Here is a 26,079-nt window from a genome sequence, read left to right as displayed (position 1 = left end):
AAATGAAATCATGTAACATGTAGTCCTTCATGTTTGTCTTTTTTCCATGGAATGTTTGTGGAATTTATCAAGTTAATTGTACTCTGTTTAATTCACTAACATATGGTACTCCCTACATAAATAGCCTGTAATGTCTTTATCCATTCTACATTTGAAGGAAACGGGTTGTTTTCAGTTTGGTAAGATTATGAGTCATTTCTTTAGCTCAGAAAGATTTAAAAATTTCTTTTTTTCCATAATTTAAAAAACAGTTCCTCTACTTAATACACATAGTGTTTTGAGAATATGTAGGTATGTTCAACTGGCTACAGTTAAAATGACAGTGATGTAATGATATGTTAACATAAGTGCTTAGTGTTGCATTTATAACTTGTATTCCAAGTTTAACTTTAGGATGACCACTTGGGGTGTAAAATATTTACTTGCCCAAAATGCCTTTACAATTAATATGACCATTGCTGAGGGAAAGTTCCCAAATAATCAACTATCATTTTGCTGGGTAATCTATTTGCCAAATTATTCAGGAATTTTCTTAAGTGTTGATTTCTCTGCCTGTAAAATGGTAAATCGTCCTAGATCAAACATAAGATGCCTTTAAAACAACTTTTTTCAACTAATTTGTTTCCTGAGATTTGATTCCGAGTTTTTGAAGGAATTATAAATTGGTTTCGGCTTTCACAGAGTTCAGCAATGTGTTCCAAAAATAGTTTTACCATTTTAGGCTTTTGGAAATGTGTGTAGAGAATGTGTTTACAGGAAAAATGGGATAAATGCACAGACAAAATGCGCAAGAGGAGTTTGTAAGAATTATTTGTAATGGCAAAAACCATGAACCTTAAAACTGTATAAACATTAGGTACAATGAATTAAGGTATTCAATTCAAACAAGTATTTGTTTATTAAATAATTCACACCAAGGATTTCCCTGGTGGTCCAGGGTAAAGAATCAGCCTGCCAATACAGGGGGCACAGGTTCGATTCCTGGTCTGGGAGGATCCCAGGGGGGTAACTAAGCCCATGCACAACTACTGAGCCTAGAACCAGCAAGCTGCAACCACTGAAGCCCAGGCGCCTAGAGCCTGTGCTCACAAGAGAAGCCACTGTAAAGAGAAGCCGCAGCAACAAAAGGAAGAATGACTCCTGCTCATCGCAATTAGAGAAAGCCCACTTGCTGCAAGGAAGAACCAACACAGCCTAAATTAACTAGTTAATTATAAAATATGCCAAGTACCATGCTACACAGAGAATTCTGCAGTGATCAAGACAGAGAGGTTCCTGAGGATTAAATTCCTGACTCACCTCACCCATAGACACAGGGAATCTACAGCTACAGATGGAACAAATTTCCTCTAGTAAAACCCTAAAGGCTGGCTGAGCAACTGCGACATGTTGAATAAACCAGGAACAAAAATACATTAAACTGGGTAGGAGAGACTGGGACACAACCTCACCTTAAACTTCATGCCCAAACCCAACCCCATAATCAGAAGAGAACTCAAAATCCAGAACTACTGCCTGAGGAGCCAGGCTGCCCAACGTTTAATACCTTCGCCTCACAGACAAGCCCTTAAAATATCTAAACCATTTGAAAACCAACAGGAGACACACAAGGCTCTAGCAAAACTGAGAAGGACTCCTAAAGGGCTCACCGCCTCCGGTTCCGTGCAGACTTGAAGTGAACGAGGAGGCTTCTTTGCTTCTATTACAAGCGGCGTGGAGTGTTTGGCCCACTCACCTGGGAACTACCAGCATCCTCTGGGACAGAAGGTAGGCACCATCCCCTCGCTCCAGCGCGTGATTTTTTTTTTTTTTTTGATAGGTTTTTCTCTCTTCTTCCTGGCAGGTGCCCTCTGCCTTTGCTGCACTCCTGAGCCAGTATTAACTAGAAGGAAACTTTCACGCCTGTCTGGTGCCTGGGTTTGGTGGCTGCGCACTGGGGACACGGCTCAGTCACGTGACTGGGGGAGGATGGGGGACTTGCAGTCCTAGACACCACAGGACCGGAACAATGGCGAGACAGTCGTGTTGGGGGGACCGCCCCCAAGGCACTGCACAGACAGCTGACTGAGATAAACCCCCAGACTTTCCTAGAAGGAGCCCGTTTGTTGGTCTCGGAGCTCTGGCCTAGGGGCACCCCTCCTGCCTCAGGGAACGGAGGCTGGTGATCCCAGCCTTTGAGCTGTGCCTCTCTGCCTCTCTCCAGTTCACCAGTATCACTGGTCTGGCGCCTCATTTTGTGATTGCCTCCAGAGAACCTCAGATTTCCAAGAGAAACCAAGTACAAAAAAAAAAGAGGTTAGAAACTGTGAACTCACTTCTTTGTACAAAGGGTGAATTTTCCTGAATGTAAATACATAATTCAAAGAAGAAAAAAAATTGAGGCAGGGTATCTTAAGTGTATTAAAATGAATTTTAATAAACTGTTTCAATCTAAGCAAGAAACTTGGGTGCCAAATATCAATGTGAAGTGACACAAAACAAACACATTATGAACATCCAAAAATCTGGATTTACAATGGGCATGTTGACAGCTTTTGAAATTAAACAGCACTCAATCACTAATTTTCTTTGAGGGTAAGATTTGTACCCTGCTGGGCTTATAATTTTGTTTTCTCTTTTTGTGCTGTTCATGTGTAAATATTGCCAATTTCATTTGACACAAAAAAGGAAAACAACTTAATTTTGTTTCTAAGCTAGTGAATGATAGACACCCTAGATGAGGCAGTGTAATATATGCTTCCTGGCAATGATATGAGGTGTGTGTGGCGGGGGGTGGGGGGGGGGAGGGAAGGGAATCAAGCCATTTCAAATGTATTTGTAACAAGGAAACAAATTTATTGATTTTAAAAGACAAGACACCATTTTGTTTTGAAAAACACAAGGAAGCTAGCCTGAGTTCAAGTCTGAAATATTCAGAAAAATCCTACTAATATCTTTAGTATGTTCCAGTCATTTGTTTAAACAACACACTAAAAGTTAATATATATTTTTATAATTATAAAAGTTCCCCAGTTATTGTACAGTACACAATACAAATCGCCCACAAACTATTATTTAGCTCCTGCCAATTTTGAGAGGACATGATATACTAAAAGATTTAGCATTTCTCACAAAAATCACATCAGGAAATACGTATTTACAAAATCAAATACATTATACAAAAAACCATCACATGTTATTCGGTAAAGATGTTTTTAAATAATTAAAAAGTTTATTCAACTGTAGTCCAAAACTGGAAAAGAACATTACATTATCTCACACATACAATCTCTACAAAAGTTGCTTACCTCATTTACATAATATATTCAGTCGATTGTAAAATAAATGTTCAAATATCTCCTAGTGTTACTATGTTTCTGTGCTTGTGGGACTGAATAATGTAATCTGCCACTTACTAAGTGAAATTTAAATGATGGCACTTAAAAAAAAATACAATATTTTAAAAAAACACAATGAAATAAGTTTTACCTAGAAGGTACGAAAGCCCTGAGTGATAGTAAAATTACTGATTGGTAAGCACTACAATTAACCTAATTAAAAGTTTACCACCCCAGGCACAAATTTCCAAGTTTTCTCAAGGCACTCACTTATAGTTTCTGTAACCAACGCATTGGTCACCACCATAGGTCCCAATTGATGATGGAGATGAGAAAAAAATTTGCTTTGGTACAAAAGATGCTTTTTAAACGAATAAAATTCAATACCTCCTTTACTGGGTCATTTAAAATTGTGTTTAGCGGGTTAAAACAAGGCAAGTATTTATTCAAAAGTATTAATTCATTGAAGGAAAAATTTACTTGGTTATCAACAGTCAATGGGAGTTTTCACTTTTTCTTTTCCTCCCCAGAATCATATCCCTCTAATAAAGACTTGTCCTCATTACTGAGCTACATAAAAACAATCCTTACCAAAGATTTCATTACTCAGGGCTTCCAATCCCAACATCATAATTCATTTAAAAAAAAACAAAGGAAAGAAGTGGAGGGGAGGGGAAAGGATCAAATACCAGAACCAAATATGAGACAAAATACATCTTTGAAAATAGGACATATTACCAATTACTTCAAACCAAAAGAAAAAAAAAAAAAAAGAAATCCTAGGCAGTCACTTTGTAAGTGGCTTTTACTATTTAAGTAAAATTGGTAAACTAAACTCAGGTCTACTGGCACATAAAATCACTAGCAGCAATGATCAAGGCATGCAAACTTAGAAGCATTTACAGTAAATCATCATGAAGAATTCAAAAGAAGAGAGTTAAATTAAAACCCTTTGAGTATTGCATGTTAACACATGAGTAATTTGCATGGTTTGACTTCCTAAACTGCCTAAAAAAAGCAACGTTTACGGCAAACTTGCACTATGCTATGGATGTCCTTTCACCAGACATCAGAATAGGTTACACTCTTTATGAGCGCCTGGCTAGCGCAGCACAAGCACATCTGCAGATGATACGGCTCTCAGGTTCCCTTGAGCAGGGGACAAAGGGGGCCCAGTGCACGCAGAGAGGCCCTTGAACAAAGTCAGCAATTGTGTAAGCACACTGGCATTTACAGATACCAGAAGCAGTAGTCATAGCATCTCCTGACAGATGAGCTTAAAATCAAGTGCCATTCTATCTATATATAATTATTTTGACAAAGTATTAAAGTTTTGGAGCATAGATAAAATTATGCCCTACATGAAATTCCCAAACAATATTTTATGAGAGATCTAACTCCAAATAACTTACCTGCCCCCATAGTTCAGCTTTTCTTTATCCACTCGTTTCTAAGGCTTCACTTACAACTGTACTTTCTAAAGCTAAATAAACGAGATCTTTTGTTCTGTTTGGGGAAAAAAAAATGTAACCCTTTCTTTATCATACCTTTTAAAGGCAATCTAGGTACTTTCAATGTGCAGAGATCAGTAATGACATAGGTCTACAGGCCCATGTATTTGTCCTCCTTTTCTAGAGTCATGATGTGATGCTAGAAAAGTTGATTTTTTTTTTTTCTGTAAACAGTACACTTCCTTAGATGGCAGTGAATATTTGGGAATAAATATATCAAGCCCTCTTGAAGAAAATTAAGAGTTGTATATAAAATGCAAGTGTTCAGCATGGAAACACTTTATCTTCCTACCCCCCCTTTAAAAAAACAGCATAATTAGACATTTGGATATAGAGTATATTTTACCGGTCTAAGTCTAAATAAATGATCTGAAAGGCTTTTGTCCCCCATTGTATATCTTACAATGCTCAAAGGGTTAATACAAGGCATTACATTAAAGGGGTTTTCTAATACTAGAACTAAGCACTGAATTAATGCTTCTATTCCAGTTTTTAAAAATCACCAAACTTGCAGAAATACTAGGATTCCATTGATTGATTTGTTCTAACCACACACATGGAGGTTGATCTGATCTAGTGACAGGCCTAATTTTCAGTAGCACTGCATGTCAACCCCTCTCCCCCATGTTCTGGTGTGATTCATACAAATCATAAATTCTAACTTTAGTTTTTTGATGATTATTATTTTTCTCACCAGGAATTTGGAGGAGGGGAGGTTATAACAAAGGTCAATTTATTGTAATATAACCACTGCCTCAAATTGTACACAAAGGTGACTTGCCAAAGTTTTTTACTTTCTACTTGTGTCCACACAAGGAGGACCAACATCACAGTGACCTACACTTTTTTTACACTAATGTTTCAAGCACAGCATTATTTTAGACATTTCAAATACATCTGAAGAATTTTTCAATTTGAAAATGCATCACAATTTGCACTTCTAGAGAGTGCGTTCATGTAAAAAGGTTCATGATTACGGTAATGAAACCATATTCAGTCCTGAATGACTTTGACAGCATTCTACAAGAACGTGTTCATTTTTACATGTCTACTACAAATCAAAGGCAGTCAATGATGCACACTACTAATTTTAGGTATGCAGTGTTAAAAATCATTTTCTAAAATTTACTTTTGTTTTTAAAGTACACCATCTAAAGAGAGGTGCATGAACCGTGCTATACAGTACAAGAAAAAGCACAAAAAGGAAAGCAGATTTCTGAAAAGGCAGTAAGACTTATACAGTCAGTCCAAACATAGTTTGGATGAGAATCCTGAAAAAGTGACCAGCCATTTGATATCCAGAGAAAAAATTTTAAATTGGGTCCTGTGTTCCAAGGAGATATTTCAGCCATTTCATCCCATTGTTCACTGGCTTTGTGAATGCAAATCTTTTGGGTATGATTCTCAAAGTGTATGTGAAGGTCAAACTATACCCATGATACTCAATACTATTACATGCAAATATCTTTTTAGAAACTTAAAAATAGCCAACATGGTCTCCTCACATTTTTCCTCACTGAAAATCTAGCACTGGGTCTATATAGATACTTTCATGACTAGTATTTTATTACAATGTCAAGAAATCTTAAGAGGTCCTTAAAATGTGTACTTTCAGTCAGCAGTAAATCTATTCTGAGAGTGTTACTGTCATAATATTATTTAGAAAAGATAATCGTCTCTGTGAATAAAAAAATGAAAAAAAACCTCAATGTTTGCTCCAATTTGCTCAACTGTATAAATTATACTTTTATTTTCTAATATATTTCACAATTCAAAGTCAAAATTGTTTAAGCTGTGTGTGTCTTTATGTGGATTACAGATAACTGGAAATAGCAGAGACCACAGATGTTATTTTATCTATTGGTCAGAACTGCCTACCCTAGTCACAAAGAATCAGTGTTCCTGTGTTCATAAAAGACATTAGAATATTGTAATATTCATTGAAATGTAACAATATTTGATTCCTCTAATCTGTCTTAATTTAGAACAAACCGTGAACAACTGGAAGAAATGCTGAATCCTGGAGGGTACCCAACCCCTAAATTTCATCAATCTAAACTTGCCCATTATTTATCAGATTCCTCTCATGATACAAATATATCCAACATTAAACAATGATAATAAATACTTAAAATCATTCAATAAACAAGATGAAACCAGTAAATACATTTGGTCCAATACAGATATAATGTAGTTCTGGGGGTGGTGAATGGGAAAGTGAGAAAATTCGGAAAGGAGGGTCATAATGAAGAATGATTTTTTCCTTTTTAGATTTTAGTTTTACCTGTAAACCTCTTCGAATGCACAATGAAGTAGATACACGTCTTTAACGTGTTTTCTTTGTTTGCCTTTGTGTGTGTGTGATAGTGCAAATTCATTGCCTTTTGGGGAGGAAAAAGGGGAATGATCATTTAAATGATATTTAAAGAAGGTGATGCTAGGATGCTAGTGAAGACTTTCAAATATGTGAGCTGTATGATACGAAATTTGAATCAATTTAAAAAATTATATCTAAATCATTTAAACTTAAGAAGCTTTGTTGATCTTAGTTATTTGAGTAGTCTAAGGCAATCAGGTAACAGCAGCTGAAATGTACTACGTGTTACCCAATAAGCCATTTGGTATTTTCAATTTAACAGATTAGATTGGCTCACTCTCTCCTTCCCACCCCCCACCCCCACCCTAATAAAACTGAGAAGATAAACCTCTTGAGTTTAACATAGGCCTCATTAATAATCTGTAAATCATTTTGTGCTTTCCCTTTTTTTGGCTCTGTGTATTTGTATACTATTTATTTTGCTTATTAGCTTTTTTAGAACTATTTAAATAAATGGATGTGCCTGTTACTTTTGTTAATAATTTAAGTGCTTAAAAGAACCTCACTTTTCACATAAATTAAATAGGGATGGGTGTATCCCTCTGGGATCTCCCCTTCTGACTTTGTAGCTGACTCCTGCCCACGGACACTCCCGTGTGCATGGGCACACAGACACCGAGACACACAGAGAAACACTTAGACCGAAAAGATGCACTTCAATAAGTACCTGCTTATTTTGTTAATTTTCTTAAATTATAACTAGATAAGAATGGTCTAAAACATATATGATTTCATGTAACAAAGTTGGTAATTAAAACTAGCCTGCTACTCCACAACAGCAATCTGATCCTTAATCTTTAAGCAATGTGATTTGTAATCAAGTAATCTTCAGCTCTAGGAACAAAAATAAATTCATGGTCACTCAAAGAGGGGAAGTGATTTTTGTCTTTTTGTTTTGCTTAGCTTTCCCTAAATTTCCTTTGAAGAACATGTTACCTGTCCTCACTTCGGCAATCTGAAAACGACAGGCACACCTTGTCAAATGGATTGAAAAGGAATTCACATGAACAAAATAAGCCTTACTAAACCTTAGCTTCAGTTCTGTTTTAAGGCACCATGTAATAGCCGAGGTACGATGATCCCTGATGTACATTCTTCAATGGCACTGGTCCACCCAGCCACCTATCCAAATCCTACAGAATTGGAGATAAGCAGCAGTGCGGTGTGCCAGTTACACTGCCTTCAGGTTCTGTTTAAAATTTAAATCCACGTACTTTAGAAACCAGGAAATATTTTTGAAGGAAATAACGATATGCAGGTTGCTACATTCCTTGCATTCTATAAATTTTCTTTTACAATAGCAGCACATTGAACTACTATTAGGAAAAAGACCTGGAATAAAAGAAAGTCATCCAAATGGAATGGTTTCCTGTATGTCCAGCTCAGCATAAGTAGCGTGTACACTTAAAAAAAAAAAAAAAAGAAGTCAAGTCATTTTTTTCAGCTTCAGTATCTAACTATAACAGCCCCACTCAACAGCAGAATGCATCTGTGCAGTGGTCCCAAATACAGAATCAGTAGTCTTTAAACAGAGGAATTGGTATGCAAATAACAGTTAAAATTCAATGTTTAACGGAAGCTTGCATTAACATGGTTTAATAATTATGTACACAAATTATGTACTTATTAGCATAATCTCTTGCAATTCTGTCATTTACTCTGAACTGGTAAATGCACAGCTCAATTTTTCTTCAGAGAAAAATAGATGACCTTCCCAACCCTCTAGCACTATAATAAAAATGCTTTGTATTCTCTCTCCGTACTCCAAAATGTTATCAAAATAGTGTCTTGTGGTTCTGTCTGATGAAAAGCACCTTTCAAAAGCAAATTTGATGCATCTGCTGCCAAATGTGCATGCCTCCAGTGTAAATCAAAGAAAATCATTTCTTTTGATATTTCACAGAAGTGCATCTAATTAAAAACTTACACATGAAATCATACACCAAGACTAACAATCAACAATAAAATATTTTAAGCTACAAAAATGTAAATTACTTTTTAATTATAAGAAAACAAAAACATTGACATTAAGTGTTGTAAAAATCCTTCTTGACACCCAAAACTAAGGGAAAAAAACTCATTATTAAGAGGCAAATAATTTTGTTTATGTTAAAAAAAAAAAGACCTGGCAAAATACATACACCCATTCCATTTCACAACTCCGAAAAGGTAATGTTCAGCACAGATAGTATTTGACAACAGTCGACCTTCAGGCTTATTAAAATTTCAACTTAAGCCCAATATCAACAGGGTTAATGTAAGCTGGAAAAATACACTTTAATATCCTTTAGACTGCGGTGTAGGTATTTCCTGTAGCGCTGCACTGTCTGATAGTCTGAGTACTTGTGACGATGTGCTCGCTGTGAATTGGATTCAGGAGGCTTGGCTGCACGCCACTCTCAAGAACGGGCTGCATGCAACCCACCGGAAACGCCTGGTTCAGCTCCGTTTTCTCTCTTTTGGCTTGAGGTTCTGAAGAGTCATCTAATTCCTCATCCATTTCACTTTCCACTTCACTGCCTTCATCTGCACAAACAAATAATACCAAGACTAGTACTAGAAGACAAACTGGAAAAGAGCAATCCACACGTACTTTAGAAACACTTTAATACAGCACATTAGGAAAGCAACTCCTTAGCCCTTCTTGGAGGACAAAGCTTGTGTGTTTTCCCTTTCAATGGATTCTACCTGTGTCAGCGCCCTATTCTTTCAAACACAGCAAAGGTACTTTATTCTTGACCTGTTTGTGGCTCCTACCTTTAATAGTTCTTCTAAGAAGACCTTTGGAGTTTCCTAAAGTTTTACATTAAATAGTAGCATAACTTGTGTCATTATTTTGGTACACTATGCTGGTTTGCAGGGAATGTACTGAGCTAAAAATGCTAACTTAAAAAAAAAAAAAGGAAGCAAGAAAAAATTACAGTTTCCTCTGAAGACCTACACTAGATATAAATTTCATCTGTGCTGATGTTAACACAGATAGGAACTATGTTGATTCACAAAATAACTACAGCATATATCAGCAGGGGCTGTGTATACACCTTCTGTGCACATGAATGTTGTCGATCACAATATTAATTAGATCCTTAACTTTCCTTACAAAACATTATGAAGACTGAGGCACAGTATCAGATTTAAAACGCACAATGAATTTCCTTCCTAGCAACACTGATAGTCTCTGTTAATAGCTGGTATTCATTTCTGGAAATTAGGTGTATTAAGTAGTCACTATTACCTTCAAATTTTAATACATTCTATATTAACTAAAACATTGTTATAATGTAATACTATTTAATTTTTTCCAGCATGTGCTATTAAAATTCAAAAGCACAGCAGAGAGAGAAAATGGTCACACACAGCTTTACTACTGTGTAAGATTCTCCTTAGAGGAGTGGAGAGAATACCTCTTCATGAGTGCTAATTTTTAAACAGCTAGGGATATATTTCTGCTTAAGAAATCTTTTTATTGTAAATTCACTGGTGGTGCAGTGGTTAAGACTCTGCACTTTCACTGCTAGGGGCCTGGGTTTGATCCGTGGTTGGGGAACTAAGATCCCACAAACTGTGAAGTGCAGCTGGAAAGAAAACTCTTTTTTACTTCATCTTCAATATGTTTTATTGTTTACCCTTCCCCCACAACACAAAGCCCACATATAATTACACCAAAACCTCATTTATAAATAAAATAAATCTATACTTTTAAGATATTTTTACTTTTTATGGTGACTTATATTAACAGAATTAGATCTCCATTACATTCTATGGCATGTTACATATAATGAGTGTGTAACTAGTAACTGAAAAAGTCAGTTGGACTCTTTCTAAGGGGTGTTGAGGCTAGTTTTACCCTTTGAGGGCACACCTGCATAAGTTCTGCTAATACAGCTCTCAACATAAATGGGCTCCTTGACTTTTCTCCTTTTCCTATCAACTGGTGCAAAGATGGCTCCACAGAGAAATGATGAGGAATAACAGAGCCTCCATATGTGGTTGTGCAGGTTGAACAGTGTGTGGCTGCCAGGAGCAACATCTCTGGGAATGCGGCTGCTGCTGCTAAGTCAGTCAGTCGTGTTCGACTCTGTGTGGCCCCATAGACAGCAGCCCACCAGGCTCCCCCGTCCCTGGGATTCTCCAGGCAAGAACACTGGAGTGGGTTGCCATTTCCTTCTCTAATGCATGATAGTGAAAAGTGAAAGTGAAGTCTCTCAGTCGTGTCCGGCTCTTAGCGACCCCATGGACTGCAGCCCACCAGGCTCCTTCATCCATGGGATTTTCCAGGCAAGAGTACTGGAGTGGGGTGCCATTAAAAAGGTTGATATTAGGTATATCGACTAGAAATGATATCTGTACTGCATTAAGCAATATACGGAGAAGTTCTCTTTGACGAGGCAAGATATCCTGGCTCACCTACTTTATCCAGTTACCTTTGGCCTCTGGAAAATGGACTTGATGATAACATTGCAGTTTGTCAGAAAATATCCAAAGGTCTGGAGAGCTGCAGGAGAGGACTACATTCCATAGACATTTGCTTCAATAAGAGGATCTGGTGGTTTAGATGGTAAAGAATCAGCCTGCAATGCAGGAGACCCATCGATCCCTGGGTTGATCCCTCGGTTGGGGAGATCCCCTGGAGAAGGGAATGGCTACCCATTCCAGTATTCTTGCCTGCAGAACCCCATGGATGGAGGAGCCTGGTGGGCTATAGTCCATGGGGCCCCAAAGAGTTGGACATGACTGAGCAACTAATACTTTGATTTTCATGATACTTTTGTGGTTTTATATATATAAACAAAAGTAGGTCTGGAAGGATCTCCTCATTAAATTCTTAATGTTTAAATTCAGAAGTCCCTTAGGCTTTTGACTATGAAGTTTTCATTTTCTATACTTTCTAATTCTCTGCATTATTTGAAATCTTTCTACAGAGCTAATATTACTTCCATTATCTGGACAAAATTAAATTCTCATTTTATGTCAAAAAACCCACAAAAATTTCTTAAAAGATTTCACATTCAAGCCTTAGGTTCTGAATATGCTAGTGTGGTTATATCTCAAGAAGCGTCTAGTTGGGAGTGAATGGGACCAGCAGAGCCACCCAGGAAGGAGAGGGCAAGTCATACTGCTTCTTGGCTCCATCTCTACCAACTTTTCTGTGACTAGAAAATAGTGCCAAAATAATAAATGAGGCAGAAGTAAAAGAAAAAAAAAATCATTTCAAGCAGGCAGGCAAGTGGAGAGAGAGTGGGATGCCCTGAAACAGGCAATGGGGCGAAGGACAGAACAAACTCTAGTGTTCGAGGCCACCCTGCTCCAGGTCCACTCATGAGTGACAGGGCTCTTTTGGACAGGCTACCCAGGAGCACAAAAGCCCTTTCTCTAGTTCCCGCAGACATTTTAAGCTTCTATAGAGACTAAAGATAAAATTCAAGTCTTTATAGAAAGACTTCCATAAAATTCAAGATATTCCCTAGGAACCTACTTGAAGTCGTGGTAATTTGGAACAAAAGAACGAAAACTAGGTGCTACTGAAGTTTATTAAAGACGTTGGTTCAACACTTGACAAAGAAGACTGGCTGCCAGTCAGTGTCTGGCCCAGAAGCAACATTCCTAGGACACCTCCAGGTACCCTGGGCTGAAACCCCTGAGTCTGAATTAGGAGGCTTTATCAGTGCATCATCAGGGTTGTCTTATGTTGGACCTGGGTTTCAACAGCTACACTTCCTGCTCTGAAATGACAAACTGGTCTCATCATTGATTTACTTTTCTGATGTTTCTTCAGTTAATCCTAAATAATATATATTTGCAGCTATTTTATAGGGGCAATTTTGTACTTCATTTTGTACTTTTCCGTTTTGCTATTATTGAGCTATTATGCATATTATTAAAATGGGAATTGAGGTGTACATGGTTGATAAATAGTGACAGGAGTTTAATGTGGGAGTGACACTGATTCACATAGGACTTTCCCGGCACATGACTGTCTCCCACCACCAGGAAGGCTCGGAGGCTGAGCGCTGAGGACCCTGGTACAGAACGCTGCAGAGAGCAGCACAGCACCTTGTGTGTAGATTTCCCACATCCTTCCTCATGCCTCAGTTTCCCCACTGGCTCTGTCCTGGAAGGGCTAATGGTATAGTTCTTCCCAGTCTTTGTACACTTTGACTCCAAAACTCAATTCCTTAAACCTCAAGATGTCTTCACTTTGTGTGTGTGTGCATTTTAAGAATGGTGTACACTTTCTGCACTGCTTACTTATTAGAAATTTTACATTAAAATAAAATCCGAGTTAGAATATTTTTTCAGGAGTGTTTGTTTCTATTCCAATCTCATTTTCCCTTGAGCCCTTCTCCTTTTACTCTGGTGTCATAGGTTGTGAGTTTCTTAAGAATTATATATTCGGTTGTCATATTAGAATGGCAATGCTAATATGAAAATTCAAGAAGTATATATGTTACTCCCCCAATACTGATTGTGCTTTTATAGTAAACTTCATTGCTATCACTGAGTTCCCTTTCTACTGAAAAGTATGAATTAGTGACTTGGGTAGGCTGAGGAATCTTTTTCTTGCCGAGTGGGCCTTGAAAAAAAATATTTGATCCAATTTTATCACTTTTTCTCCAGGACTTCGGTGAAGGCCAGAAAGAATTTCTTGTTACTTGTAATCAACTGCAGGCAAAAAGTCAAGAAGAGTTTAAACTGCATTTAAATTCAATTTTTGCACTTAATATACATAACATAAAGAAAGCATAGAACTGGAGAAATAGTGAAGTATTTCAAAAGACACAACTGTCACATTCATCAAGGATTCTATGCCATTTCTATAAAATGGAAATGTATGTGCACATATACTTTATATATGTACATATACTACATTTTCCTCTGAGAACTTCTTACTCAAAAAAAGTCCTTAAAAATGTACATTATTTTCAATTATTACCTTTATCCAGATTTCCAGGAGACACAGCATTTAAATCACCAAACTGCAAAACAACAGTCATTTGTGCAACAGTTACTACCAGGTGGAATAAAATAATATTCTAAGAGACTGTAGTAAAAATACCACAATATGACTTTTTAAAACTCTGCACTCGTGACCATTTTGATCTCTAACTACATGGGTCACTTAATTTTCCAATCAAACCTGTCGAATTTGAACAGTTTAAATTGTGTCACAATTTAGCTGTCTTAGCCTCTTCACAAAAGGATAACAATTTTCTCTGCCTTCCATGCTCCATTTTACTTTTCATTAGTTGAACTCAGCAGTGAAGAAATAGAGGCCTGGCTGACCTGGATGAAGATGGATGTGGTAGAATAAATTTGGAAACGCTCTGATGAAGCAGGATGCATCAGCTCCACCCCGTTAACTCCCAAGAGTCCACCAGGAGTCTACATTACAGAAATGTGGTCCAGCCACATGTTTGAACTCTGCTTTTTGAGTTTTTATTAGTAGAAGTAAAAAACAATAGGAGCCCCAACAACCGAGAGTATTTATTTTTACAAAACCTTTGACACTTCTTATAATTTGATCTTTTTATTTACTAAGATACAGGGTCCCAAATTAAAAAAGAAAGGCATTGTTACTCATGCAACAAAAAAAGGGCTTAAAACAACATGGAACAATTAATAATATTCAGCTTAGACTTTATTTTCTACCTTGGTTCAAAAGCTTAATGATATTTTTACAGTGAAAAAATACACTTTGAGATTCTCAGGATGAACAAAGATGGATACACTGAATAAAAAACGGAAGAGCAGAGGTAACGAAGCTAATCAGAAAAAGCTGAAGTGAAATCTCATAGCACCTGTTTTTCAAATGGTAAACATTACTTTTTTGAAAGCTGAAGATTCAGAATAAGTCATTATTAGAAATTCAGATTTCTCAAAAAGCTTAGAAAGGGTAAGAGAAATTCTACTTACATTTGGAAGTTTGCTTATAAAAAGTTCCGTGATAGTATTTTTTTCACCTACAAAGTATGTCTACAAAGTAATAAAACTAATCTTATTTTGCAAACATACACACATTATTATTTTTTACCTAGACATGTACTGTTCTTCACAGTAGCTACCTTAGGAGCCTCCACATTTATTCCAAGTTTTATGATTCTGGAATTCCTCTTTGATAATCAGTGTCAAGAGTTAGTTTATGTATCATTCAAGAAAGCCCATCTTGTTGTTTTTACATCAAACAATCACACCAAATACTCTGCATTTTCTTCACTGTGTTTGATCTAAGATGATTTTTGATTACTCATCAAAGTTAAATGCATCTCTACCACAATTCTGGATATCCAAAATAATGTGTCGTCTTGCTCTTTATTATTTCTGAACAGGTTTGGAGGCAGTTTTAAAAAACGGCATCCCACAACATTGTGAGCCATGAAGGTATTCCAGAATAAATGTGTAGCCCCCTAGGTGACTGCTTTGAAAGGGCAAGTCCTTCTGGATGCGTAACTCTCAGCACGTTTGTTTGAAAGACTGCCCCATCGCCTTACAGTTATATCCCTTGGGCAGTAAACACAAAATCATAAGTACTGTTGTTTTTAAGTTGTTCCCATTCACATGGCTCAGAACCTTATGCTAGTCTAAATAAACACCACAGTTTAAATTATATAGGATTTCTTGAACTAGAGAATAGAAGTACTAAAATCACAACAGGATTTTCTTTACCTATTTTTGGTATTATTTAAATATTTTAGGACTATAAATAGAGAATGCTCAAAGCTGAAATGTCAATATGTTATTTCTATTTGACACACAGAACTAGAGTTTTATTTCTTGTAAATGCGTACTTAACAACACTTAGGACCCCATACTGGAAACAAGTTGGCACTGATGAATCTAAGCATACTTCTATACCTATAAAAAGTGAACACACCATTTGTTTTTGATAAATCTTGAGAAGTTTTTTGAAACGAAATTATTCCTGCTACTGGTGATCAATAATACCATGCAAAGTGGCTAAAACCAAACTCTGGACACATCTGAAATTTTTTCTTCAAAATAAACACTGCTTTTTAGTTGCTACTTAACTGAAAATATAACATCTTAATATAAATATTTTTCTTGAAAATTTCTGCTTAATTTGAATGAATGTATCTGATTACTGGACTTCCCTGGTGGCTCAGACAGTAAAGAATCTGTCTGCAGTGCAGGAGACTCAGGTTCCCAGGTGGCGCTAGTGGTACAGAGCCCACCTGCCAATGCAGGAAGCAAAAGAGGCACAGGTGCTTTGATCCCTGGGTTGGGAAGATCCCCTGGAGGAGGGCATGGCAACCCACACTAGTATTCTTGCTTGGAGAATCCCATGGACAAAGGAGCCTGGCAGGCTACACTCCATAGGGTCACAAAGAGTCAGACACGACTAAAGCGATGACTTAGTATGCATGCACACAATCTGATTACTCAGGATGATAAAAACAAAACCCCAAACAACTGAAATCTCTGTGATTGTTATGCTCATTAGTAAATAAATATTTGCATACTCAATGCTGCAGGCTCATGACCACGTACTATGGGGGACAATGTACCAATAATAATAATAATCTCTGAGACACTGCCAATGCCTCTAGGTGTCTCTGGGATTAATTACAAAGTTAATCCCAGGGTAGATTTAAAATAAAAATCTTGTGAATAAGAGATTTTAATATTTCTATATAGTGCAAGGTAAAGGCTTTTATATGCATTTTATGGGTGAGGAAACAATATACACATATTAAGGGAAAAAATCACTTTAATCTTATAGATAGACTAAGATTAGGAAAATCAGTTCATTCACTCAGGATTCAAAAAATATTTACTAAGAGCTTACTATGTGCTAGACACTCTGCCAGCCAGTTCCAGTCAGGTTAGTCTGGAAATACTCCCTCTTTCTGAAGGTGAATATCAAAAGTTGCTTATGTTGGAAAGGACAGGTGGTTTAGCCAAAAATGGAGGCAGCCTGGGAAACCTTCTGGAAGGTTTTAAAAGTACAGGGTTATTAGAAAGGGAAGTCAATTGCAGGGGGAATTGGAGTGAGCAGTGGGTAAAGTAGCAGGAAGGGAAGGGAGGCAGGGAAGACTGAGGGTGGGCATAAGGAAGACAGAATCCCAGATGGGAGAGAGACACATGGACCTAAATGAGGCCAGCAGAAACCAGAAAGAGTAGAGGAGGAGAGACATGATACAGATGAAAAAATGGAGGTTGGCAAGAAGGTCCAGAGATTAGTGTAAACCTACGCTTCAAAAATCAGAAAAACTGTCACTGCTTTCTAATTTCCCTTGCTGCACAGGGGACTGGAGGGGACTGCTATTCACTGGGGTGACATCTTAACAATTCATGAAGTACTGTCATGGTTTAGTAGGTGGTTGGTTTCCTCTCAAATAAAGGGTGTCAAATATCACCTTCTCTGTGTCACTTCCTCAGAGAGCCTTTTCCTCACAACCTTACTTAAGTATCACTGCCTCACAAAACGGAGAAGGCAAGGGCACCCCACGCCAGTACTCTTGCCTGGAGAATCCCATGGACGGAGGAGCCTGGTAGGCTGCAGTCCACGGGGTCGCTAAAAGTCGGACACGACTGAGTGACTTCACTTTCACTTTTCACTTTCATGCATTGGAGATGGAAATGGCAACCCACTTCAGTGATCTTGCCTGGAGAATCCCAGGGACGGGGGAGCCTGGTGGGCTGCCGTCTATGGGGTTGCACCGAGTCGGACACGACTGAAGCGACTTCGCAGCAGCAGCAGCCTCACAAAAAGAGTTTATGAACTTGGCAAGGTAAGGAGCTTAGAGTTAATCTTACAGCTATTGAAAACACATTAATCTGTTTAGCATTATATAGGAAATATGACGGTGTTAGACACCATATTTCCTATATATATAGCATCAAGTATACAATATTGAGACCAGATATTCTGACCATCAGTTTGGGAAGGGAGGGAGTTAGGGATCAGCAGGGAGAGATGGAAAGGGGGAGAAGGTGAGAGAGAGAGAATGTATGTTTCACACAAGGAGGAGAGAATATAAATTAAGGGACTTAACAGGTGCTCTGGGGTAGAAAGTATATGGCCTTGGATGTACACAGGAATTAAAATTGTCAGCCAGATAGATAAATAGGGGACATTCTAAAGCAGAGACTGAATGGGATGCAGAGAAAGCATATCTGTTATTTTTAGGAAGACAGATCTCTTAACTTAGAAACTCTTTCCTCCAGGCCTTACAAGGGGTCATAATAATGAGCATGCTCCTAGACAAGAGCAGACTGAAAAATGTGTGGTCAAGGCAGCCAGCAGGTGTCTGTTAGACCATGAGTTCACAACGAGTAGTAAAGGCCAGGAAGTATAAGTGGGAGACTCGTCAGCACAGCCAGTGTGACGACAGGCAGCATCCTTGGGAGCGACCCTGAGTATGACCCTGACTTGTGGCCACGTGGCTGAGAAGTGGTTCATCACGGGACTGTGATGCACAAGCACAGGCACCAAGAGAGGAAGCAGGCTTGGCACAGGAGAACGCAGCCCACAGATTTACTCCAGAGACCACTACATGCCAGATCCAGCAGCCGTGAACTTTCCACAGGGAGGGAGGCAAGCTGTGTGTTGTAATAGCTGGAAACTGAAGCAATGCAGAGGATGCCAGCGGGCCCAGACAGCAAACTGGGGAGGCTCCATGGGAGCCCACAACACAGAGACCAGGGACAGAAGGAAGGTGTCCAAAGCCTGAGACAAAGACCTCATTCACTGGGATGCTGGAAGAGTTTATCCCATCCTGGGGAAGGAGGATTCATCAGTAATCATGACCACATCATCTGGGCAGCCAGGGAAAATCTGCAAGGTATGTTAATGTTCCATTTGGGAAAACTGTGTGTTCCTTGGCCATTTTTTCACTCTAGAAGTAGACTTTTCTATGTATTTCCAAATAGCTTTACTGAAGCCTGCAAAGATGGGTAAGATTTCTGCTAGTCTGCTTCACGCCAAGGAAAATTCTGCCAAACACTCACTGTTGGTTCTACCCTTTCAGGTTAGCTGGCTATCCTGGCAACTTGTGCTGTTGGCTACTCTATACCCAGGTAGCTTATTTCTATCATGATTCTGACTCCTCAGGATTTTTTCCCTTCTGCACCCTAGTGACACAGTAATTTATCTGCCTTTACATGGTTTCAAAATTTCTAAGAAATTAAACAAACTACTATGAAGACTCTATACATGAACATCACCAGATGGTCAACACCGAAATCAAATTGATTATATTCTTTGCAGCCAAAGATGGAGAAGCTCTATACAGTCAGCAAAAACAAGACCGGGAACCAACTGTGGCTCAGACCATGAACTCCTTATTGCCAAATTCAGACTGAAATTGAAGAAAGCAGGGAAAACCACTAGACCATTCAGGTATGACCTAAATCAAATCCCTTATGATTATACAGTGGAAGTGAGAAATAGATTTAAGGGACTAGATCTGATAGATAGAGTGCCTGATGAACTATGGAATGAGGTTCGTGACATTGTACAGGAGACAGGGATCAAGACCATTCCCATAGAAAAGAAATGCAAAAAAGCAAAATGGCTGTCTGGGGAGGCCTTACAAATAGCTATGAAAAGAAGAGAAGCGAAAAGCAAAGGAGAAAAGGAAAGATATAAACATCTGAATGCAGAGTTCCAAAGAATAGCAAGAAGAGATAAGAAAGCCTTCTTCAGTGATCAGTGCAAAGAAATAGAGGAAAACAACAGAGTGGGAAAGACTAGGGATCTCTTCAAGAAAATCAGAGATACCAAAGGAACATTTCATGCAAAGATGAGCTCGATAAAGGACAGAAATGGTATGGACCTAACAGAAGCAGAAGATATTAAGAAGAGATGGCAAGAATACACAGAAGAACTGTACAAAAAAGATCTTCAAGACCCAGATAATCACGATGGTGTGATCACTCATCTAGAGCCAGACATCCTGGAATGTGAAGTCAAGTGGGCCTTAGAAAGCATCACTACGAACAAAGCTAGTGGAGGTGATGGAATTCCAGTTGAGCTATTCCAAATCCTGAAAGATGATGCTGTGAAAATGCTGCACTCAATATGCCAGCAAATTTGGAAAACTCAACAGTGGCCACAGGACTGGAAAAGGTCAGTTTTCATTCCAATCCCAAAGAAAGGCAATGCCAAAGAATGCTCAAACTACCGCACAATTGCACTCATCTCACACGCTAGTAAAGTAATGCTCAAAATTCTCCAAGCCAGGCTTCAGCAATATGTGAACCGTGAACTTCCTGATGTTCAAGCTGGTTTTAGAAAAGGCAGAGGAACCAGAGATCAAATTGCCAACATCCGCTGGATCATAGAAAAAGCAAGAGAGTTCCAGAAAAACATCTATTTCTCTTTTATTGACTATGCCAAAGCCTTTGACTGTGTGGATCACAATCAACTGTGGAAAATTCTGAAAGAGATGGGAATACCAGACCACCTGATCTGCCTCTTGAGAAATTTGTATGCAGGTCAGGAAGCAACAGTTAGAACTGAACATGGAACAACAGACTGGTTCCAAATAGGAAAAGGAGTTCATCAAGGCTGTATATTGTCACCCTGTTTATTTAACTTATATGCAGAGTACATCATGAGAAACGCTGGACTGGAAGAAACACAAGCTGGAATCAAGATTGCTGGGAGAAATATCAATAACCTCAGATATGCAGATGACACCACCCTTATGGCCGAAAGTGAAGAGGAACTCAAAAGCCTCTTGATGAAAGTGAAAGAGGAGAGTTAAAAGGTTGGCTTAAAGCTCAACATTCAGAAAACGAAGATCATGGCATCCGGTCCCACCGCTTCATGGGAAATAGATGGGGAAATAGTGGAAACAGTGGCAGACTTTATTTTTCTGGGGTCCAAAATCACTGCAGATGGTGACTGCAGCCATGAAATTAAAAGACGCTTGCTCCTTGGAAGGAAAGTTATGACCAACCTAGATAGCATATTGAAGAGCAGAGACATTACTTTGCCAACAAAGGTTTGTCTAGTCAAGGCTATGGTTTTTCCTGTGGTCATGTATGGATGTGAGAGTTGGACTGTGAAGAAGGCTGAGCACCGAAGAATTGATGCTTTTGAACTGTGGTGTTGGAGAAGGCTCTTGAGAGTCCCTTGGACTGCAAGGAGATCCAACCAGTCCATTCTGAAGGAGATCAGCCCTGGGATTTCTTTGGAAGTAATGATGCTAAAGCTGAAACTCCAGTACTTTGGCCACCTCATGCGAAGAGTTGACTTACTGGAAAAGACTCTGATGCTGGGAGGGATTGGGGGCAAGAGGAGAAGGGGACGACAGAGGATGAGATGGCTGGATGGCATCACTGACTCGATGGACATGAGTCTCAGTGAACTCCAGGAGTTGGTGATGGACAGGGAGGCCTTGCGTGCTGCGGTTCATGGGGTCACAAAGAGTCGGACACGACTGAGCAACTGATCTGATCTGATCTGATGTATAAAATAGATAAGTAGCATAGTAGCTCAGACAGTAAAGAATCTGCCTGCAATGCAGGAGACCTGGGTTCGACCCCTGGGTGGGGAAGATCCCCTGGAGAAGGAAATGGCAACCCACTCCAGTATTTCTGCCTCTAGGTTTCCATGGACAGAAGAACCTGGTGGGCTACAGTCCATGTGGTTGCAAAGAGTTGGACATGACTGAGCAATTAACACTTTCACAAGAATATATTTACAGCACAGGGAAATAAAGACATTAGTTTGTAACAACTTTAAATGGGGAGTAAAATCTATAAAAAGAGTGAATCATTATTCTGTCCGTGTGAAATTAATATTGCCAAGCAATTATATTTCAAGAAAAAAACCTCTAAGAAGCACTCATGAGTGAGCAAGCAGGTAGTGAAGAAGAAGGAATACAGGCCTTAGTTGCTTTTGAGGAGAAAAGTAATTTTAAAAACAGGAACATTTAATGCTACCACTAGGTCAAACCAAGAGGGGCCTCTGTCCTGAGCCCCACATCACAGAGGGCCCTGCTTTGGCTTTCCTATGGCCGTGGCCCTTCCCAGAGCAAGGAGTCTACTGGGTCATGTGGGTGTGCCCTCCAGAGCCTGTATTTTACTCCTATCCCTCAGACCACACTTCTGTTATCTGAGATCCCAGAATTTCCTGCCTAAAACCCCAAAGTCCCCTTTCAGTCCTGTACAGGTCTCTTTCTAAGTCTACCTTTCGGAAGAAAGAACTTGCTGGTGTGGGGGGTGGCGTAGGGGAAGCAGCAGCTATTTGCAAAAGACAGACAAAACCTGAACACTGGACCAAGGTGTCCACAAGCATGAGCACAGGCCCTTCACAATATAGGTAGGGAACCTAGGAGAAGAGAAGTGGTCTAGGGGACAGAGGCTGGGCCATGGCTCAGCTATGCCTATGTCACCATATTCTGATACGGAACTAGGAGGAGCCTAAGAATTTTAAATTTAAATCTTTTTAAAGTCTTCCAAATTATTATCAAAATATATTTTTCAACCTAGATGGATAGAACAGGTTTTATTTCTAGTTTGATTCGTAACTTTTAGAATATTCAGATGGAGGGTACCATAGGCCCTGCCAATGTTTGGGTGGGGCCCGGCAGTATACCCTTTATGCAAATAAAACTATAGGCTGATAAGAAAGAACCTTGGTGCTTTTAACTACAGACAGGCTCCCACTGAGGCCACCTTCACTATGTATTAGAAAACCATGGTATTAATTTATTATGTCAGAGGAGCACTTCTTATTTTGATTATGCACTTCCCTTTTTTGAAAGTTATTAACTGGGGAGACAAAGGCGATGAGAGTGTAGAAACATGTTCTCTTTGTAACAAGAAGACTTTTACCACTAGAGTGAATCAGATTTGAAGTACTTGTAGGATTATCACACTTGGTCCATATACATGCTGAAAGTCTCTCATACTTAAATGAAAGTATATTTTAGAACAGTGATGGTGAAAAGCAGAAAACCATTCCTGTGAATTAAGGAGCTTACCCATCTCAAACAAGGACTGTTTTTTTCCTCAGGAGGACCAGCAACGACCATCTTCACCTGTGTCTGTGAGCAAAAATACCAGGAAGACAACGGGCAGGGCCAGACACATGGGCTGGGTACAGGAAGACAGAGTGTGGAAAGGAGGCCAGCAGGGGGCGCTGTCATGCTTAATCTACGCCAGGGAACCTTTTACACCTAGCTGACTCCAAGGCTGGGGCTACCAGCAAACTGTTTCTAAGCGAAGAGCCCAGAGATGGACATTGTTGAAGAGGACAGTGTGCTGAGTTTCCCTTCCTATTGTCTACACTGACCATTTTAGTTCTTGAAAAATGTCCAGAAATCTTGGATTTTGATTTTCTTCTCTTTGCCCACTTCCAAACTCTCTGGGAAAAACAAGCTCTAGTTGTAAGCACTCATGAAAACCCAACTTCATACATAGGCTCTCTGAAATACTGAAGGCATATTCTGGGGAGAGGGAGCACATCACCCTCTAGGAGCTAGTCTAGGAGCTTTATTTTCCTGATATGGAAATCCAGTATGTTCATCATGACATGAAATGAGACATTCTGTTAGCTGGTATTCTATCGTTTTTTCTACTTCCTACCATGAATGAGGGCTTCCCTTGTGGCTCAGCTGGTAAAGAATCGCCTGTGATACGGGAAACCTGGGTTTGATCCCTGGGTTGGGAAGATCCCCTGGAGAAGGGAAAGGCTACCCACTCCAGTATTCAGGCCTAAAAAATTCCATGGACTGTATATATAGTTCACGGAGTTGCAAAGAGTCAGACATAACTGAGCAACTTTCACTTCACCACGAATGAAGGATTGATGCTGAAACTGAAGCTTTAATACTTAGGCCACCTGATGCAAAGAGCCCACTCACTGGAAAAGGCCTGTGGCTTGGAAAGATTGAGGGCAGGAGGAAAAGGGGATGACAGAGAATGAGATGGATTGGATAGCATCAGTGACTCGATGGACATGAGTTTCAGCAAATGCCAGGAGATGGTGAGGGACAGGGAAGCCTGGCACGCCGCAGTCCATGGGGCTGCAAAGAGTTGGATTGTGACTTAGTGCTTGAACGACAACGACAATCTTGAATGAGTATTTTGGGGGCATCTATTGCTGCATTGTGTTTAAACCAGATCTCTAAGCAAAACTCCATTCCCTGAAGAGGATGTGAGGAGAGGTTAGAGCCCAGAGCAAGCCACGAAGGAAACCAAGTAGAGGAAGCTAATGCACAGGGATCCATCCCAGAGGACAAGGTTGCAGCTCTGAGGTGCTGAGTCAATAGATGCTTTTCTCAAATGCGAGGAGAGTAAGGAGCAGAATAATAAACCAGGAAAGAGGAAAAAAAATTGGAAAATATCTACAGAGATAATTCTTAGAAACTTGGAGGATGAAGTGTAGGAGAAAGGTTTTCCGGGGGGTCACTTTTATCATTTATTTTCAAGTTGTTAGAATTGTGCTAATGTAGAGGAGCAGATTTACAGCTAAAAGCAAACTGCAAATTCTAAAAACATAATTTTGATTTAGGTCTAGTCTGTGGGTGGGTACAGAGGAACTGAAGGGTATAATTTGTTGTTGTTGTTGTTTTCTGGCAGATTAAGCTTCCCAATTGCAATTTGCTTAGACTAATACTCTATTTAGTTTGCTAACTAACAAAAAGTGGAAAGGGGAAGGGTGGTAGGACTATCAAGATGCAACCTGCAAAACAGAGGAAAGAAGCCTTGCCCTGGAACAACATAATGAAAGCTTTCACACCAGGCATCTAGTTTGTGTATGACTGCGAGTGTGCATGCATTTGGGGGGAGTTGTAAAGTACAGACAGAAATAAATTAGTCCATGTTTTGAAACTATCTATAAACAATTTATGCAGTGAAAAACTAAAATGTGGATTGAACTCATTTGGTTATCTGGAGTGAGACTGACCCACTTTCTACAGTCAGCTCTACCACTGACTAGTTCTGATATCGGGTGACTTTCAATCTGTATTTTCCTTATGGGTGAAATGGGGACACGAAGAGATCCTTTGCAAGATTTCGGTGAATATTAAATAAGAATGTAAAGCATTCGGCACAGTAATTGTCACCAGGCCAGTCCTCAATTAGAAAAAAATATTAATAAAAAGTAAGCTTTGTTATAAATAATAAAACTTTTGACAAGCACTCATTATACTTGTTAAGTCACTACTGTTCCAAGATGTGCTTTTTTCCTGCAAATGATTTTAACTTGTGATATAATCCCTTTTAAAATATTCCATAAGTGAGTGAATGAGTGAGTGAAGCCACTCAGTTGTGTCCGACTCTTTGCGACTCCATGGACTGTAGCCCACTAGGCTCCTCCATCCATAGAATTTTCTAGGCAAGAGTACTGGAGTGGGTTGCCATTTCCTTCTCCAGGGGTTCTTCCTGACCCAGGGATCGAACCTGGGTCTCCCACATTGCAGGCAGACACTTTACCATCTGAGCCACCAGGGAATCCCAAAATTTTCTATAACAAGTCTATTATTCAACAAGTAAATTTTCAGTGTATTCCCTTGATGCACTAGAATAATAGTGCTCACTGAAATCTATTTATCGTTAATTTGATTTTGAGCATTCATGCTTGTTTACAATGGTTGTACTTTTATCAAATGGAACTTTTTCACTCAATTTTTATCCTAAAGGCTTGCCTGTGAATTATTATTGCTCTTCTCCACTTTTTAGGTTTTAAACAGTTTTTGTCCTTTCCTTCTGAGTATATCTGTTTTACTGAAGCCAAGACAGTTTTCTTTTAATGGTAAATCCTTAAGAGGGCCTTAATTTTTTCACTAAAAATATTACTAAAATATTATATTTTTAATATTGATATTCACAACTAAAAATTAAAGCATGTTTTGGTTCCTAATTTTATTTCAAAAAGTTGATTAGATAGATGTCT

The 26,079-nt window shown here is 39.0% G+C and overlaps 1 protein-coding gene across 8 annotated transcripts in view; it reads right to left on the bottom strand.

The window, feature by feature from the left end:
• Positions 1 to 2,814: 2,814 nt before the first annotated feature.
• The window catches only part of RFX3 (regulatory factor X3), a 337,765-nt gene continuing 314,500 nt past the window's right edge, over positions 2,815 to 26,079 (bottom strand). For all 8 annotated transcript variants that reach the window (XM_070794588.1, XM_070794586.1, XM_070794585.1 and 5 more), the window contains 2 exons: positions 14,140 to 14,182; positions 2,815 to 9,731 (listed from right to left, as the gene is read on the bottom strand). In XM_070794588.1, the coding sequence (XP_070650689.1) occupies positions 9,493 to 9,731; positions 14,140 to 14,182 (282 nt within the window). In that variant the 3' untranslated portion in view covers positions 2,815 to 9,492. The remainder of the gene's footprint in view (positions 9,732 to 14,139; positions 14,183 to 26,079) is intronic.

Source organism: Bos indicus, chromosome 8, assembly GCF_029378745.1.
Source record: "Bos indicus isolate NIAB-ARS_2022 breed Sahiwal x Tharparkar chromosome 8, NIAB-ARS_B.indTharparkar_mat_pri_1.0, whole genome shotgun sequence".
NCBI classification, from domain to species: Eukaryota; Metazoa; Chordata; class Mammalia; order Artiodactyla; family Bovidae; genus Bos; species Bos indicus.
Note: the sequence above shows the minus strand (reverse complement) of the source record. Positions and strands in the feature narration are given on the sequence as shown.